The 19,036-nt window shown below is 38.9% G+C and overlaps 1 protein-coding gene across 1 annotated transcript; it reads left to right on the forward strand.

Annotated features, from left to right (window-relative positions):
* Window positions 1-4,791: 4,791 nt before the first annotated feature.
* Window positions 4,792-9,487, forward strand: LOC127787257 (tubby-like F-box protein 3). The gene is made up of 7 exons (XM_052315219.1): window positions 4,792-5,010; window positions 5,115-5,691; window positions 7,346-7,433; window positions 7,686-7,815; window positions 7,897-8,076; window positions 8,261-8,781; window positions 9,187-9,487. Exons 2-6 carry the CDS (start codon window positions 5,353-5,355, stop codon window positions 8,730-8,732), a joined length of 1,209 nt encoding a protein of 402 aa, XP_052171179.1. The 5' UTR covers window positions 4,792-5,010; window positions 5,115-5,352; the 3' UTR covers window positions 8,733-8,781; window positions 9,187-9,487.
* The last annotated feature ends 9,549 nt before the right edge of the window (window positions 9,488-19,036 follow it).

Here is a 19,036-nt window from a genome sequence, read left to right on the forward strand (position 1 = left end):
CTCTAACGAGACACGACAATGAAATGCCCTAATAGACAAATATAAGTGTCTTATTAGATAAATCTAATAGGGTATAATTTTTGAAATGCCCCATTAAAATAATTATAACAAGACACTCTAATAAAGTGCCTTAATAAACAAATCTTAAGTGCCTCAATAGAATAATTCTAATAAAACTTAGATATACTATAAAATAAACATAGGCACATATATTAATAAGATAATGTGTAGATTAGGTGGTCAAGCGTGTGCAAGAAGAAGGAAAGGTTCAGGGTTTGAGCTGAAGGAGAAGTAAGTTAGAGTTAAGAGATGGCCTTGTGGGGGATATGAAAAATAAATTTATAATGATTTTTGAGATATTTTTAAGTGTCGCAACAAACTTAAATTTATAGTTGTTTTGAGGCATTTGTAAGTGCCTCAATATGTTTTTGGGACACAGTTACATGAGGCATTATTATTAATGCCCTAATAGTTAAAATGCCTCAATAAACTATCTATTAAGGCATTTTTAAATGCCTCTCAATACAAAATTTGTTGTAGTGAAGTGTAATTTTATCCAATATGTAAAATTGATTTAGATGAAGTGTGTTCATACTAAATTAACATTTCAGGTGTTGTATAATAATAATATTAGTGAGACCCATATACATATAAGTAAAATATATATAACTTATTATACGTAATTTATTTATATTTTTTTTGCATGTTATATTTTTTTATTTATGTATATATATAGATCCCCACAAATATTATTATATGACACATGTTATACCAAGTTAGTATGAATACACTTCCTTTAAATCGATTAGATAAAATTGCAACTAATAAAATGAACACATTTCCTTTAAATCAATTAGATAAAATTGTAACTAATTAAGCAGATTTGGATATAATTGTCCAAATTAAAAAAAAATTGATAAAATTATAAATTCGCAAAAAAGATTAAATTATTTTTATGATTAGCCATATTATTTTTTAAACGCATGCAACCAACTCACGACAAAATCACATATGTTAAATAAAAGTATATCAAAATTGTTAATGATACTATTATACCTGATAATAAGCCTAAGTTTAAGAAACAAATGTTAATTAACTAACCTCAAAGGTTAGTTGAGTAACAGAAAAATTTGCATCGACATTTGAGTCATCTAGAGACTGAGAAGTCTCTCAAGGACCGCATAATGGGAGACCAAAAAAGGTTTCCTAGAGACTAACCATCGGTCTCTCAGAAATCGCATAATAAAGACCAAAAAAGTCTCCTGCAAATTGGAACATGAGTCTGTCAAGGGACTAGTCGATAGACTACTGGGTAAGTGAAATGTTAATTGAGTGAATAAAAGATGAAGTTAATTGAGTGACTAACTAAGATTAATTGAGTAAATGGGAGGATTAGTCGATTAACCTATCTAAGTTAGTCGACTAACTATGCAAGAGAATAAAAAAGTTAAGGTTAAATGATTGACCTTGCTGGGTGACTCTCTAGAAGCATTTCTTGAGATACTGTCGAGAAACTTTTCCAAAGTACTTCATAGGTTACTCGCCACTAGAAGATGCACATAAGGCTATAGTGGGCCATCTAAGCTTGGAAGCTTATTTCCAGGCCATGAGAGAAACTTTTATAAGATACTATAAATCTTGAGACCTGGTAGACATGAGATATTTAAAAATAGGTCAAACCTACCTTCTTCATGCTCACCTATAAATCTTGGAACAGTCTGATATACTTGTTAAAGAATGCGGCCACTTGTCAATCATATCTTCCCAATAAATAAGAGACTCATTCTCTAGTAAAAAGTACATTTAAATCATATTTATATTATAATTTTACTTTTTTTGCATTCTACTTACTCATTTAGAGACTAACTTAAACATCGGAGGATCTATACAGAACACTCACTTACGCCTCTAACTAATTTATTCCTAACAAGTTATCCACATGTTGGTCACTCAAAATCAAGTCACCAACGCTTAGATTGACACGATCTTTCGCACTAAAAAAATTATTTTTGTATTTGGCAATAACATATACAAATATTGCTAATAATAATTGAATAAAGACCTAAAGCAACCAAGAGACCTTCGATTTTTAAAATGAAGGATTTGGAAATCGTGGCTGCTTATGATCACCACGAAGAACTATCCCATGGCTCATTCAATAGTCCATTCAATACTAAAGCCAAACAAAACTGAAAAGAAACTAAATAAGTTATTAATTGTATAAAAACAATAATAAAGAAGAATATTCAAATATCATATATTTAGAAGTTATCTAATATATTGCTTTTATACCGATGAAACTTTAATAATACATACTAAGGAATTGAGAACACTATATTGGGTTAGTACATGTAAGGCACCACACACTTAAGAGGGGAGTGAATTGGGTGTTTTAAAAAATTACTTTAAATATGAAAATCTTTACTTTAAATGAGGTTTTAGTAAGTTAAAATAAAAAATATAAAATACCAAATGCAATGCTTAAAAGATATAAAACAAGAATAAAAAAATGACATAAGAGATTTATAGTGGTTTAATTGAACTCAACTTACTCCATCTTAGTTCTCCATTAAGAATTTTCAAATCCACTAAAACCTCATACTTTATCAATTAGGCCCTATAGCATAAACCGCTAGAAATACAATTATCATACCAAATTGGATAGGCTATTTAGCACACAAGGTAGAAACTACAATGATAAATACAAACGATAAGATCTGAGAGTTAACACTCTCAGTTACAATGGCTCTCAAATATATAAACAAAGGTTAAGAACAATATAATACCAACGATATCTATTAGCTTTTTGAGAGGAAAATAAAAGTTCAAGCACTAGTAAGAAATATATATACAATTACAAGCTCAATTTACTTTATTCTCATCCATTAGTCTTCTTCGTGCTTCCTTGGGTCGTATTTATAAGATTCTTCAAATGTTGAAAAACTAGTTGTTATTAATTGTTGGAGGCTACAAAAACTAGTCATTACATAATGTTAGTAAAGAAAATAGTTAACAATTTCATTAGATCGATTGACAGTTTTCATTGACAATTTTGAAGCTCATTTGGGTTTGGGTAAATGGTCTAACTCTTTTACAAAAGAGATAGACTTCTTTAACAAAACGATCAACTGTTTTAAACAAGTCGACAATTTTTTAAAAAGGTTGACACTATATGATCACGGTCAACTAAAAATGAACTAAAATCAAAACAATAGATAGCATAAAAAATGCATGTCGACAATTCATAGAGACTGTCAACTGTTTTTCCTAAAATCCTTAAAATAGTCGACAAATGCATCAAAAGCCTTGCTTAACAACCAAAAAATCAAAAGCCCAAAACGGTTAACAATTCCACTAACATGGTCAACATTTTTGGCTTCAAATAGAGTGTTCATAATGAGGAAAATATTTTAACCACATTTGAGATCAAAACAAATACCAAAATTTGATTTCAAAATAAATATTGAGGATTTTGTAAACATTAAAATCATATATATATCATTTGGTATTGATTGAATTTATTATTTTCCATTTTCAAAGATAAAATATAATTCATTTTCAAATATCAAATATATAAATTTTTTTATCATTAAAATATCATCAAAGGTAAAACAACACAATAGTCATCTTTTAATTAGGGAGGAGCATTCTCTCAATTCGGTTACTAAACTTACTGAATTGCTCAAAATGAATTGACTGAATTTGTGTTAAAAATTGAACCAAACAGACTGAATAGATGCTCAAACTAAAAAAATAAAAACATGAAAAAACCTAACTGGCCAAACCACCCCCCCCCCCCCAAAAAAAAAAAAAAACCAAAGAAGCCGATTTGAAAACTATTTGAAATTGAAGAAGACAAAGACTTATAAACTCACATATGTTTGAAAGTTGAAGCTAAATACGGATGAAGAAGATAATTTGCATATAAGAGTTCATCAGCGTTGAATTACAAATAAGAGGGATAAAGCTAGATGTGGCCAAGTTGGTTAATGGCTATGAGTTGTAAAGGGAAAATGATGAAAAATTGAAGAAGATAATGATCGACAATGGTGTTAGGTATCGTGGACGACGGTTAGAGTAAAAAGGAAATGGAAAGGTCGAGGTCGTTGGAGCAAAGAAGAAAATGAAAGGTCAAGGTTGACCAAAGTAAAGAAGAAAAAGTTAGGGTTGTCGTTGGCAATCTATTAGTCATAATCGAAAAGCAGAGGCAAAGATGAAGGGGAAATGTCGAAGTTCATCGTAGCAAATAAGAAAAAGAAATGAAGAGGTCGGGATTGGTTGCCGATCGAAACAAAGATAAAGAAAAATGATTAGGGTTTGTCAGAAACTTAGATTGTAGAGGAAGGCCCAAATGGGAAGGTGGAATGATTAAAACTTGAAAGTTGAATAACTTATTTTATTTCTTTATTCTTATGAGTTGTTGGTAAAAAAATGATGTTATTTGATATTTTGATTGGTTGGATTATTTTAGTTTTTGTTCAATATGAAAATTAAATTGAATCAAAATAATTAAATTTATTAAATTTAAAATAAGAACCAAACTGACTTATAGCTTAGTGAACCGACAATTTCAAGTATTTTAATTCAATTCAATTATTTTAATTTAACCTAAATGGTGCCACACTTAGGGTTGGTGTGTGTAGATTTCAAAAGGGCAAAGGACTTGACATCGATTATGGAGCGGTGCCCCCAAAACCCGGATCTCAGACCGGCCCGGCCGACTTGACAGCTCAGGGAGACACCAAAGCAGATAAGATTACTATTAAACTACTAATATTTATTTATTACACAAGTGACCCCCACCCAGCACTGAAGCCCCATCAGTGAGCAAAAAGCCACGCACGGATCAAACCCTAATCTCCACACCGCATTTCGCTGCCCACCGAGCTCGAAATCTTCTTCTGATTGCAGATGGCTTTGCCACCTTAATCTCAGAACACTAGTTTGTTTCTTCGTCAATCGGCCCCACCTCTTTAATGGAGGCCTGTTGATCCGCAGATTTCAATCACGGTGAGCGGTTACACGATGCTTATTCGGTTGTATTTGGATCTTGGATTTCTAGCGTTTCTGTTCAATTGGAGTGTATTATTTTGTTTCCGATTCTTGATTGTTAGGTATGTGGATTGGTCTCATGCTGTGTGTGTCCGAGATTTGGTAAGTTGATGTGATTTCGTTTCAATTTCGGCCCGAGGATATGGAAGTTTCGGGGTGTTTCTGATTGGTGGTTGTTAGAAATTATTCATAGACATGTAATTAATTTGATGTTTAGTGAGCTATGGTTTGACAGAAAACTGGATTGTTGTAAATGCATTGGGTGTAGTTTTTGTGCATAGACTGAAAGGAGGTTTTAGGATGTCGTTTAAAAGTATGATTCAGGATATGAAGGGAGAGTTTGGGAGAAAAGGGTTTGATGTGAAGTTTGGGTATGGGCTGAGGTCGAGGTCGCACCGGGTGGTTCAGGATAGTTCAGTGGCTGTTGATGCTTTGAAGCAAAGCTGTTGGGCCAATATGCCCCCTGAGCTTTTGAGGGATGTCTTGATGAGGATTGAGAAGTCAGAGTTTACTTGGCCCCTTAGGAAGAATGTGGTTGCTTGTGCTGGCGTTTGTCGGAGTTGGAGAGAAATCATGAAGGAAATTGTCAGCACTCCAGAAGTCTCGGGCAAGTTGACCTTCCCAATCTCCCTGAAGCAGGTCAGTTATGTAACGCCTATGCAAGCTGCATTTTTTGTACTTTTTTGATTTAGTCATTGTTGTTGCCTTATACTCTGGCATTGTATGTTTCTTTCTGGAGTTAAATTTATTCTTGACCATTTAACTGACCTGCTTATCTAGAGAAATTCATTTGACTGACTTATGTCTTAATGTAGCTGTTACAAATAGAAATGATATTAAGATTTAGTAATCATTCTTCATGAATTGGTTTGCTCTTGTCACTCGGGACATCAGCAGCTTAAGATGCATTGCTCCAATAAAGAGGCTCAAGTTTTGAGTCCCTGTTAAGTTATCCATCAAAAGAAAAGAAAAATGTTATCTTGTTGATTTGAAGATTCATTTATATTGTATATGCTTGTAGTCATCTAATTTGCTTCTGCATGCCCTTTGAACGGGGAATAGGGATAGTAATGGATATCAATGATATTTTTTTTTTCTTTTTCTGAAGAAAAATTCAATCAAGTTACAATCATATATCAATGATCTTTACCTAGTTAGTTAAGAGTGGCTTGTTAGTTGTGATTCTAAGCACTTGCGACTCTTATTTAGAAATAGTAATTAGGGGGTTACTTAATTCTGAATGTGGGGAATATAACCCTTGTTTGTTTTTCATTCTTATCCTCAGCAAATAAATTCAACTAATTTGTTTTTGTTATCCTTCCAAATAGTTCTCCTTGTTAATATTATTGCTGTTTTCTACTATTTGTCGTTTGTTTTTTGTCCACACCCTCAACAAAGAAGTACCATTAATTTCCTTTCGTTATCCTTCTGAATAATTCTATTTTTTTTTAGACAATCTCATGTCAAAATTTTTTAAAAGCATTTATATGTTGCTTGTCTGGTGGTGCAATGTCATTGAACTGTAATTTTAACTAGATGTAGGACTTAGGAATGGCAAGGTTGCTCTTTTGTGACCGGGAGATCACAGGTTCAAGTCGTTTAAACAGCCTCTTTGCAGAAAAATGCAAGGGGAAGACTGTGTAATAATTACTCACCCTCGACCCTTGCAAATTAGGGTGCCTCGTGTACTAGGGATGCCCATTATGGGACTTAGGAATTATCAAATCAAAATACTTCAAATTTAGAAATTTTAAATAAGACTATATTGTTAAAAATACCTAGAAAATTTGATGGAGGTCTTGATTGATAAGTGTACCCCTTTTTGCCATGATAGCGACCTTCCATTCAGTCTAAATTACGCATTCTATATACCACATTTGATGTTAGCATCTAGACAACTGTTTGGAAACACCCAAACTGAACAAGATGAGCAGAAAATATTGGCATTGACCAGAAATCTAACTGGGAAGGAAATTAGATTCTGTTGTATGTGTATTTACTGAAATGGTATATTCAGGGTTACAACAACTGGCAGAGAACACAACCAATAACTATGGTGTTCACGGGTCTATCTTATTTCAGTCGTGGATTTCCTATTTTTGTTCTTCAAACTCTTCTTTTCTATTTTATGAGATACTATGTGAATTAAATTTGGGGAACATCAAAACTAAAGTGATATTTTTTTGTATCTTATTTTGGATTGTTTGAAAATTAACATATAAGTCACCAAAACTTTGTCGTTTCTTCTAGCTTGTAGTAAAACTAATTATTATATTGTATCCTTTCCCTGCAGCCTGGCCCGAGAGACACCCTCATCCAATGTTATATAAAACGGAATCGGGGCTCCCAAACATATCACCTTTTCCTCAATTTAAGTCAAGGTGATAAACTTTTGTTTCAGGATACCAATTCTCGTGTCTTTTCATTACATATTTGTATCCTTGGTTTCACCTTTTGTTCTGCATTACGCTGTTCTTGTTTTCTGTAACTTTTTTAGTATCTAAATGACAGTGGAGACTTAAATTTCACCATTGATAGCATTCAAGCTGGGGTTTTGGGAAAATAATCGAGCTTTTTGTTTGAGAGGTTGCAGTCTAACTATTATTCACCCTTCTTATCTGATCTCTGCACAGCTTCAAATGATGATGGCAAATTCCTCCTAGCTGCTCGGAAATGTCGTCGTCCAACATGCACAGACTACATCATCTCCTTAAATCCTGAAATTGTATCCAGGGGGAGCAGCACCTATATTGGAAAGTTGAGGTGAGGTCAGCTGGTATGTGGTATTATTGCTTCTTCTAGTTTCAAGTCTAAACTAATTCAATTTTTGTTTCTCTCTGACAGGTCAAATTTTCTAGGGACCAAGTTCACAATCTATGATGCACAGCCTCCAAATGCTGGAGCCAAAGTTTCTAAATGTCACTCAACCAGGCTCCTTGGCACAAAACAAGTCTCCCCCAGTTTCTCAGGTGGCAACTATCCTGTGGCCCACATTTCATATGATCTGAATGTCTTGGGCTCCAGGTAAGAGATGAATTCCTTAATATCATCCTTCCTTTTATGGAAAAGACAGATGACATCGTTTTATTTACAGCTTAGACTTTGTAATGGATTTTCTCTATCTACTTTTTACCAGTTTGGAGATGTTAGTGTTAAGTTATTATGTCAGTATGCTTGACAGTGGATATTGACATATTCTGAAAAGTAGGGGTCCAAGAAGGATGCACTGTGTTATGGATGCCATTCCTGCTTCTGCTATTAACCCAGGTGGTATAGCCCCCACTCAAACTGAATTCCTTCTTGGTAACGTGGAAACTCCTCCATCCCTTCCATTTTTTAGATCAAAATCAACTCGCATGGAGAATTTCCACTGTGGACCCTTGTCCACCCAGAAAGATGATATGCTGGTCTTGAAGAATAAGGCTCCTAGATGGCATGAGCAACTCCAGTGCTGGTGCTTGAACTTTAATGGACGGGTGACTGTTGCATCTGTAAAGAACTTTCAGCTCGTTGCCTCAGTGGAAGAGGGAGCAGCTGTGCAGGAGCAAGAGAATGTCATTCTCCAGTTTGGGAAGGTGGGAAAGGACGTGTTCACCATGGACTATCAGTACCCAATCTCAGCATTCCAGGCGTTTGGGATCTGCCTCAGCAGCTTTGACACCAAGATTGCTTGTGAATGATTGGCAAGCAGGTCTGGTTGCCAGCTTCCATTGTGCCTACAGATAACAGGTAAATTAATCATTTCCTACTTTAAACATTTGAAATGATATTTCTTCAAATTTAAAATTCCATCTCTCATAGACCTTATCTGTCAAAGCATCTTAGTTTTCCAAGTCATCACTCAATGTTAATGTCGAGTGTCTGCTTTTATAATTATTTGATGACCTTATGTGTCTTTATACTGTCCAGAACCGTAAGAGTTCATCAATGCCAAGATTCATGTCCTAATGATGGCAAAAAACTTCTCACCAAATAATTCCCTACCTAAGTTGATTTCAATGCTATCTTGCATAATTGTGGGCCACATAAGAGACTATTGAGGAATCAAAAGCATCTGATAAAAAATCTTCACTAGCCTTACATGATAGCATCTTGATTCCTTCTAGCTGTTAAAGCTTCAAATTTACATTGCAGATCTTGCTGTGTGTAACAAAAAATTGTCCCGGAAGGTGGTTGTGGTTTCTGGTATGTGGGTACTGTGCAAAAGGCTTGTTGGGAGTTGGAGACTTGCACCATTCCCCCTAATTGCTGTACGAGTAGCTTGTGCTAGTCCTCTTTTCTTTTTCCTTCTTTTCTTTTCTGCCTTGTTGTACATAAGAATTGTCTGTATCATGGATGGCCATTTTGGTTCTTTGTTGACATGCTTTAACCTAGTTATACCCTATATGAGCCTGAATTGCGGTCTGACCTTACTGGTTCAGGTCATTTTATTTTATCTCTTTCCTTTGCACCTGCTGGCTTCCTTGCTCTCTTGCTTTTATCATGTGATTCCCAGCTTTGCCAATTTGTAATTGCCTGGCGTTGTCATATGTCAGTGGGCTATGTTGTGTTGGGCCTCGACTGCATGAACTGTGTACAAAAGCTCGGGATCGGTTCAGGATTGTGTTCCGTGAATTGGGTTTCTGACTTGCTGTAAAATGAGCTTTGATAAGATGATCTTAAATTCTTCCGTACCTTTTTTCTTGAGAATAATTATAATTGTGTTATTCATGAATGTACATGTTGTGTCATAGATAAAAGTTCTAAAAAAAAAAAAATTCAAAAGCTCAGAATATCTTTTTGAATTAAAAGTCAAAAAAAATTTCATGTACAACCCACACAAGCGTGCAAATATAATAAGTTGGATATTTAATTTTTTTGAATATTTTAAGAAAATATAGGTAATTATTCATATAATAAGTTGGATATTTAATTTTTTTGAATATTTTAAGAAAATATAGGTAATTATTCATAACGAGTTTTAATTTTAAAATAATTATAAAACATTTGAATAAATATTATTCTTAATAAATTCTATTGTGGGGTAAGGTAAATATTATTTATAAAATATATTGTATTTTAATTTTAATAAGTTTTAGAATACAAAGATAGATGTTATCTATACTTATCTTAGTCTTAATCAGATTAGGATCAATCGAGGTAAACGTTATTTATGAAAATCATAATTCTGTTATATTTTAAATTACTTAATATTTTTTTATAAATAAAGAGACATTTATTCTTGATAAGAGGATGTCTTTGATTCTAATTTTAAGATAATTTCTTTTATCATATTCAGTGTCTAATTTAATTTAAACGTCGGAGTGTTTGTATGGGGATCTTTCTACATCTTTTGACTATTTTCTTATTTTTGTAAGCTCAGACGACGTTTTCATTCAACAAATTTATTATTGTATCAATGCAACAATAATTGACACCATATGTGAGAAGCGTCCAAAAAGTCTATTAATAATATAACGGCTTTCACACAATACCAAGTTGCATGAAGCCAAATCAAATTAATTGAAAAAGAATGCATTACATGTATGTGATAATCGCATTAATGGTATGTTCCTTCAGTTAATATTTTTGTATATGTTGTCATTTTGGTTTTCAATTATTATTTTATTCAAAAATAAAAATAATTGAGAAAAAGACAGAGAAATCTATCTCTCTATATATATACGTCTTGTATGAAGAAGTTTTGTGTAGAACTTTGGTAGAAAAAGAAAATAAAAAAATAAAAATAAAGAGACATTATAAAGCTTTTCATGGAAACTAGGGAACAGATGTCTTTGCATGTTATATTACATAAATATACATATTATATTATTATTATGAGAGCTTCTAAGGAAGCTTTTCCCTTGAAAAAATGGTGTAAACCCAGAAAGCCAAGGAAGGAAGAAGTAGCAGATGACGACCATGTTAAGTGTCAATGATGGCAGTAGAAATGAAGACAGCGATGGCACAAGCACCGTAGACGGCAATGACGGTCGATAACGTATGATGATTATGGAAAACAACGATGGCGGTGGAGGATCCAAACAAACGATGATGACGGACATCAACAAGCTACTGCGACGACCCCTCCGAAGATCAAATTTTAGTTAGTGCCTTCTACAATGAACACATCACACTACTCTAAGAGAGAGCACAAGCAGTAGTGGTGGACCACACATCTTGGCCTAAGCAAATAACCGTGAGGTTTTGGAGAGACGAAGTAACAAAAGTCAAAGGAAGCTCGAAACAATGAAAAAAAAATTTGCAAGAAAACGATTGGGCATAATGCAAGGACGAAGGCTGGAGTTCTTTGGGAAATTATTTGGCAACCTCTAGGAGAATGCTAACAAAGACAACAAAAAATCACGAGAAGAAGATCACTAGGAAATCAAATTCGAGTGGCGAAAGCATGCCTCAAGAATCTATTCCACGAACTCTAGAGACTAAAAAACATACTCAAAAAGCGCATGGATTGAAACAGGTACCCAAATCTGGAATAGATCTAGGTTGCTGAAGAAACAGATCTAAATTGCTAAAAACGGATATGGGTTAAAATACATATATATGGATATTTTCTCTGATTGCGGGCGTAGGCGTCATGCCGAACTACGAAAATAAAATATTGTTATTTTTTAATTACAGATGTAGACGTTACGCCGAATCGCAAAAACAAAATATTGATAATTTTTCAAATTGCGAAAGTAGGTGTTATACCGAACCACGAAAATAAAATATTGTTATTTTTTAATTACGGACTTAGGTGTCATGCCAAACGCGAAAATAAAATATTGATATTCTTTCAAATTATGGATGTAAGCGTTATGTCAAATGATAAGTGTCTTTTATACACTTATTTTGGTCTATAAACTTAGCATTTATACATTCAATGAGCATGATTTCTACTTGATTTGGTTCTATATATGGACATGTAGATATGGAGCATGTGTTGAAGACAATAGGAGCACAAAGTGATGATAATGTCGCATTTTTGGAGCTAAAATGGCAGTAAAAGCAAGGTAAAAAGTCCATTCGGGGTCGAGGATGATGATGTCGCAAAGCGTCGGATGAATGACGTCATTGGTGAAGTGTTGGAAATCAAAGAGAAACGGCTCACGGTGTTGTCACGCAAAACATTGTGTGGTAGGGTTGTGGTAAGAATTGTTTTCTGTGGCTCACGGTCTTATCGCGGAAAGCATTTCGTGATAAAACCGTGGTTGAAGAAGTATTCTGTGGCTCACGACCTTACCACGGAAAGCATTCTGTGGTAAGCCCGTGACAAGATTTTCATTCTGTGGCTCACAACCTCACCGCGGAATGCATTCCGTGGTAAGGCCGCGGTAAGGCTCTAAGTTTCGTAAAAAGGCCGTTTTGAGCCCGTTTCCTTTCAAATCAAGTGGAGATGGGCTCTCTCAAGGGGCACGACTTTGAAGACCTAAAAAACACTATATAAGGAAGGATTCTTAATAGATTGAGGAGCTTTTGGAGGAGGAGAAGACGACAAGTCTAGGAAGAAGAGGGAGATTTTCTTGAAGATCTTCGGTTTGGATGTATTTTTTCCATTCTTTCTTCTCTCCAACATCATGAACTTTGTTTTTATTATTCTTTCATTGGTTGAAACTATGATAGGCTAAGTACTTTGTTGCTAGAGTGATTGATGAAACCTAGTTCAATGATGATTTAACTAAAAGTATTTGGGTTTTATTATATTCTTGTCTTTCGGGTTGATCGTTTGTTATGCACTAATTCCGTTTTGATGCTTGGCCGCCATTAGAACGTGTTTGTGATTTATATTACTTTTGAGAGATTCAATATAGATTACTTGGTAATAAACGACATAAGGTTCAATAATAGGTAGAGATACCGTTATGCCTTGTGAAATCTTATTTTGATGATCATTGTGGATAAATGCATGTTTGTATATTTACAGATTAATTAGAGATAATTAATCTCATATGTAAACATAGATTCAATCGACCACCGAGAGAGGCTTTTGATTAACTTAGGATCATTGATTTTTAGCTTCAAGCAAGAATTATAAAACCCGATCACTGAAAGATTAAATCAATTAAAGAACTACGGTGGATTCATAAACTCTAGTGCATTAGATTTCTACATTTAAAACCTAAAGAATTATTTTGTGTTTTACATTTAGTGAGTTGGTTTTAGTTAATATAGAACTTCCATTGAGTATTATTTTGATTGTGTGTGACTTATTAAAGTTAATAGTGGTTAAAGTAAGGATTGAAAGCTAATCCTCGTGGGAACGATACTCTATTCATCATTATATTACTTGAACAAATCGCGAAAATGAAATATTGTTATTCTTTAATTACGGATGTAGACGTTATGTCAAACCACGAAAATAAAATATTGTTATTCTTTGATTGGGGACGTATGCGGTATGCTGAACTGGGAAAACAAAATATTGATATTCTTTTGGATTGCGGTCGTAAACGCTATGCCGAATCGTGAAAATAAAATATTGTATTCTCTCTAAGTGCAGACGTAGGCATTCACCGAACTGCGAAAATAAAATATAAATATTATTTAATTACGAACGTAGGCGTCATGCTGAACCGTGAAAACAAAATATTGATATTCTTTCTAATTGCAAATGTCGCCCACAATTCCAGCAAGCATATACACACGAAATTAGGGAGCCACGACATTATGGCAAAAAAACAAAAGTCCTGTTGCCCTGCTCATACCTCGGCAATGAGGAAGATAACAAATTCGTTGCCCCGCATATGGCTCGACAACGAGGAGAAAACTAAGCCTATTGCCCCGCGCATAGCTCAGCAACGAAGGAAAAACAAAAGTTCCGTTGCCCTGCTCATAACCCGGCAACGAGGAAGTCAACAAACCTGTTACCCCGTACATGGCTTGGTAATGATGAGAAAACAAAACCCATTGCCCCGCTCATAGCTCGACAACAAGGGAAAAACAAATCTGTTAATCTGTTTATATATAGCCCGATAACGAGGGAAAAACAAAAGGCCCATTATCCTACACATAGCCCATCAATGAAGAGAAAATAAAATTGTTGTCCCGCAAGTAGTTTGACAACCTGAAGGTATAAGACCACTGTCCTGCAAGTAGTTTGATAACGACGAGACATAATCAGTATACTCTTCCCTTTGCTTTACAGCCAAAGACAAGAGTGGAGAGCAATTGTTGTGTCATAGGTAAAAGTTCATTGAAAGGCAAAAAAAAAAAAAAAAAAACTCAAAAGCTTAGAATATCTTTTTGGACTAAAAGGCATAAATTTTCTATGTACCAGGGGAGGTTCCATACAAAACACGCAAACACGATAAGTTTAACATTTAAAAATCCTTTTGAATATTCCAAAAAAGTGACAGATAATTATCCATAGCAAATTCTAATTCTAAAATGATTATGAAATATTTGGATAAGCATCATTCCTAATAAATTTCATCCCTAAAAAGGGTAAGATAAATATTGTTATATGTATTTCCCGCATCTCCCCGCATGGGCCAGACTCGGTTCGACAGACCGGCCCAATCACCCAAGGCCAAGAAGGCCCGGACGACCTCGTCAAGGAAGGTCCAGCCTCCATCAAAGACCCGGAACTCGTAAAGCGAGCGTATGGCGAGCTCCCGGTAATCCCCCAACGAGCTCGGAGCAATCGACTAACGAGCTCCTGAAATATCCTCCAGATCGCTGGGCCATCCAGGTCGCTCGCCTAAAATCTCCAGCTCGCATGAGCGGCAAAGCTGCTGAGAAGTCAGAGGTAGGGTCCGATCACTTTATCTGTAACAGCCCATGCCCCTCGTAATGAGGATCCCACTCCCGGTCTTGCGAAGGCGGTAAGAACTATTTGTCCCCCATTATACAAACACTGTATTTTTATATATTATCTAGATTGTAAAAGTCCCTCAAGAAAAATGGAAATAAAGGGGGCCATGAGGAGCAAAGAGGAGGGACAGAAAAAAGAATAATCAGATACCGCCACTCTGGGAGAATAATCAGAGGGCGGCCGTGGACTAGGCATCGTTCTGGCCGAACCACGTAAAAGATTCTGGTGTACACGCTTGGAACTTTGGGGGAGGGGGGGGTTTTCTTCCTTCCTTCTCGGTATTTTTTTGGATTGACTCACCGCGGCCCAAAACGAATCACGGTCGGCCGAAATCAAACGTCGACATTTTGGCGCTAGAGGAAGGGGCCGCTCTGATCAATAGCCATGGCTAGAGGAAGGAATACTAGAAGTTCCGAGGCGGCGGTAGACCCGCCTGAAAATCACCACGACCGACCACGAGACTTACCACCAAATGGAGGACCCATTGCCCCGACAGCCGATACTCCTTTGCCGCCGCCCGCCGGAGACGCTCCCGGCATACCACCACGGATCCCTGTCCAGCCTACTGTCCAAATCACCGGGACAGGGACGATCCGGGACTGGCAACAGCGCCAGGAAGCATTGGAGAATACGGTAATGCAACTCGCTGACGCGGTCAGAATTCTGGCCCAAGCTCAAGCACGGGCTGTCCACGACCCACCGGCGTCGCCTCGCAGGGTCCGCCAACCGCGGGAGGAGAGACACCCACCCGCGGAAGAAGATATCGGGGATAACTACCCGTCCCCAATTCACCGCTCCCCAGTCCGAGAAAGAAGCAGGCGATCGCAAGCCCAGCAACCAGTAGGACCGGACTCAACTGTGGAAGAGCTGTATCAGAGGGTGCGACAGCTGGAGGAACGACAAGGAGTCCGCAGCCAGAATAATGGCCGTGGAGATAGGACGCCGTTCGCCAGAGAAATTGAGCTTGAACCCCTGCCCCGGAGGTTTAAGGTCCCGAGCATGCCACAATATCATGGGGACAGCGACCCCTATGATTACCTGGATGCGTACAACGTGCAAATGGATCTACAGACAACCAGCTCGCTGGCTAAATGTCGCGCCTTCCCAGCAATCTTAGGAGACATCCCCCGAGCTTGGTTCAGGAGCCTTCCGCCTCGTAGCATCAACAGCTGGGAGGAGTGCCAACAGAGGTTCCTTAACCAATACAGGGCTCTAAGGAGGCAGCTCGCGCCACCTTGCCACCTCGCCACCGTATTCCAGAAAGCAAACGAACCATTAAGGGATTACATCGACAGGTTCAGGCGCGAGGTGAGCAACGTCGAGGATCCCTCGGATGAAAGTATCCTAACGGCGATCTCCGCCGGCCTCCGAAAAGACGGAAAGCTCTACGAGAGCATCTACCGAACCCCGGTCAAAGACCTGGGGGAATTCTATGAACGAGCTTCCAAGGAAATCCGATGGGAAGACGCCTTCGGGACGAAGAAGCCCGTCGGGTCGAGAGAAGAAGTTGGGGGCTCCAGCCAGAGTAAGAAAAGGCACAACGGAGACGCCGGAAGAGAAGCTCGGGGGGAGCGCTCGAGCAATGAAGTGTTCAAGCGAGCTCGGAAGGCAGAGGGAGATGAGCGACCTCATAGATCACAGCGCTTTGACAGCTACTGTGCCCTGTCAGACCCCCAAGAAAGGATCTTCGCCATCGAAAGGAACAAAGAGGAATTCGGGAAGCCCAACCCGTTAAGAACCCCAAACAAATTCCGAAACAAAGAAAAATTTTGCGCGTACCACAACGAGGCGGGTCACAACACCTCGGAATGCTGGGCCCTAAGGGACGCCATCGAAGATCTGATAAGAAGAGGTCGCTTGAAAGATTACGTGGTGCGGCCGACTAATCAACCAAGCCAGCCGCCGGTACAGCAGCAGCCTCCCACCGACGACGACCAAGCACCGGCTGTACGAACCATCTACACGATCCATGGCGGGCCCCACCTCGCTGGTTCCTCCCACAAATCCCGCGACAAATACATACGAGAGGCCAACCATGTCTTGCTAGCGAGATCGGGCGAACAGCCGGTTCCCGCGAAGCGGCCTAGGGGTAACCCAATCCCAGATAAGATGTTTTTCTCGGAAGAAGACGCCAGAGACGTCCATTGGCCGCACAACGACGCACTCGTTATACGAGCCCAGGTCGGCAACTCCGAAGTGCGGAGGATAATGGTGGACATGGGCAGCTCGGTAAATGTAATGTACAGAGCATGCTTCGATCAGATGGGTTTGGGACCGGAACAGTTGGGTTCGTCCCCAGAGCCACTCTATGGGTTCACGGGAGACGCAGTGATTCCCGTCGGTCGGATCAGCCTTCCCCTCACCATCGGGGATGCGAACCGCCAGGCCACTACTTTGGCAGAATTCCTCATAATTGACTGCCCCTCAGCATACAACGTCGTACTCGGAAGGCCGGCGATGAACGACCTGGATCTAGTGACCTCAACCAGGTCGCTTACGGTGAAATTCCCGACCCCCGACGGTGTAGGGTGTGTACGAGGCGAGCAGCACCTCGCAAGACGTTGCTATGAGGACGCCCTGAAAATGGGAGCAAAGGGAAAGAAAGTAAATATCATCGCAAAAGTCGGCCCGCGATCAACCGGCCGATGGGAGGACCTGGATCCACGCGAGGTCGACTGCGAAAAGCCCACCGGTCCCATGGAAGAGCTCGAAGATATCTCAGTCGGCGAGGCAGACGAGGAAAGGCACCTCAAGCTAGGCAAGAGTCTAGCCCCCGAGGTAAAATCCCAACTTACAGATTTCCTTAAAGCTAACCTTGATGTATTCGCATGGAACCACGAAGATATGGTGGGAATCGCCCCAGAAGTCATGTCACACAGGCTCAACGTAGATCCAGGCTACAGGCCAGTACGCCAGAAGAGGAGGCCAATGACTCCGGAGCGTTATACCGCTCTTAAAGAAGAAGTGGACAAACTCTTGGCGAATAATTTCATCAAGGAAGCCCACTATCCGGTCTGGGTGGCCAACCCGGTCCTAGTAAAAAAGAAAAACGGGAAGTGGAGGACCTGCATCGACTTCACCGACCTGAACAAGGCCTGTCCTAAAGACAGCTTTCCCCTCCCCAGAATCGATCAACTCGTAGATGCAACGGCTGGTCACCGCCTCCTCAGTTTCATGGATGCCTATTCAGGCTACAACCAAATCCCCATGAACCCAACGGACCAAGAGCACACCTCGTTCATAACCGACCGGGGGCTCTATTGTTACAAGGTCATGCCCTTTGGATTGAAGAATGCTGGCGCGACCTACCAGAGGCTGGTCAATACGATGTTCGAAACACTGATCGGAAAAACCATGGAAGTATACGTTGACGACATGCTGGTAAAATCCGAGCAAGTGACGGACCACGTTTCCGATCTAAGAGAAACGTTTGGAGTCCTCAGGAAATATCAGATGAAGCTCAACCCGCTCAAGTGCGCCTTCGGTGTAGCCTCTGGAAAATTTCTTGGGTTTATGGTAAACAACAGAGGCATTGAAGCCAACCCAGACAAAATTAAGGCTCTGCTCGACATGAGGTCGCCTATAAGAAAGAAGGAGGTGCAAAGCCTCAATGGTCAGGTCGCGGCTCTGAGCCGTTTCATTTCAAAGGCAACTGACAAGTGTGCCCCTTTCTTCGAGCTTCTAAAAAAGGAGAAAGACTTCAGATGGACAGAAGAATGCGAGTTCGCATTCCAACAACTAAAGGAGTACATGGGACGGGCCCCGCTGCTCGCCAAACCTAAGGAGGGAGAGAGGTTGACCTTGTACTTAGGAGTATCCCAACAGGCTCTCAGCGCGGCCCTCGTTCGGGGGGAAGAAGGGGTGCAGCACCCCATTTATTACGTCTCCAAAAGCCTAATCGATGCAGAAACAAGGTACGCACCAATCGAAAAATTAGCTTACTGTCTAATAGTGGCGTCGAGGAAGCTGCGACCCTATTTTCAAGCTCATGAGATCGAAGTCCTGACCAAATACCCATTGAAACAAATCCTCCAAAAACCGGATACCTCAGGTCGTTTACTAAAATGGTCTATTGAGCTCGCTCAGTTCGACATAAAGTACAAACCAAGGACGGCGATAAAGGGTCAAGCGTTGGCAGACTTCATTGCCGAGTTTACTGGGCCAATTGACGAAGAGCCGGAAAACCTG

This window comes from Diospyros lotus, chromosome 12 (genome assembly GCF_014633365.1).
Source record: "Diospyros lotus cultivar Yz01 chromosome 12, ASM1463336v1, whole genome shotgun sequence".
Lineage (NCBI taxonomy): Eukaryota > Viridiplantae > Streptophyta > Magnoliopsida > Ericales > Ebenaceae > Diospyros > Diospyros lotus.

Excerpts from the sequence above, each read along its gene's own strand:
- LOC127787257 (XM_052315219.1), top strand. The coding sequence starts at position 5,353 with ATGTCGTTTAAAAGTATGATTCAGGATATGAAGGGAGAGTTTGGGAGA. Across the intron at positions 7,816-7,896 it reads ACCTATATTGGAAAGTTGAG|GTCAAATTTTCTAGGGACCA; the intron begins GTGAGGTCAGCT and ends TCTCTCTGACAG. Across the intron at positions 8,077-8,260 it reads CTGAATGTCTTGGGCTCCAG|GGGTCCAAGAAGGATGCACT; the intron begins GTAAGAGATGAA and ends TCTGAAAAGTAG.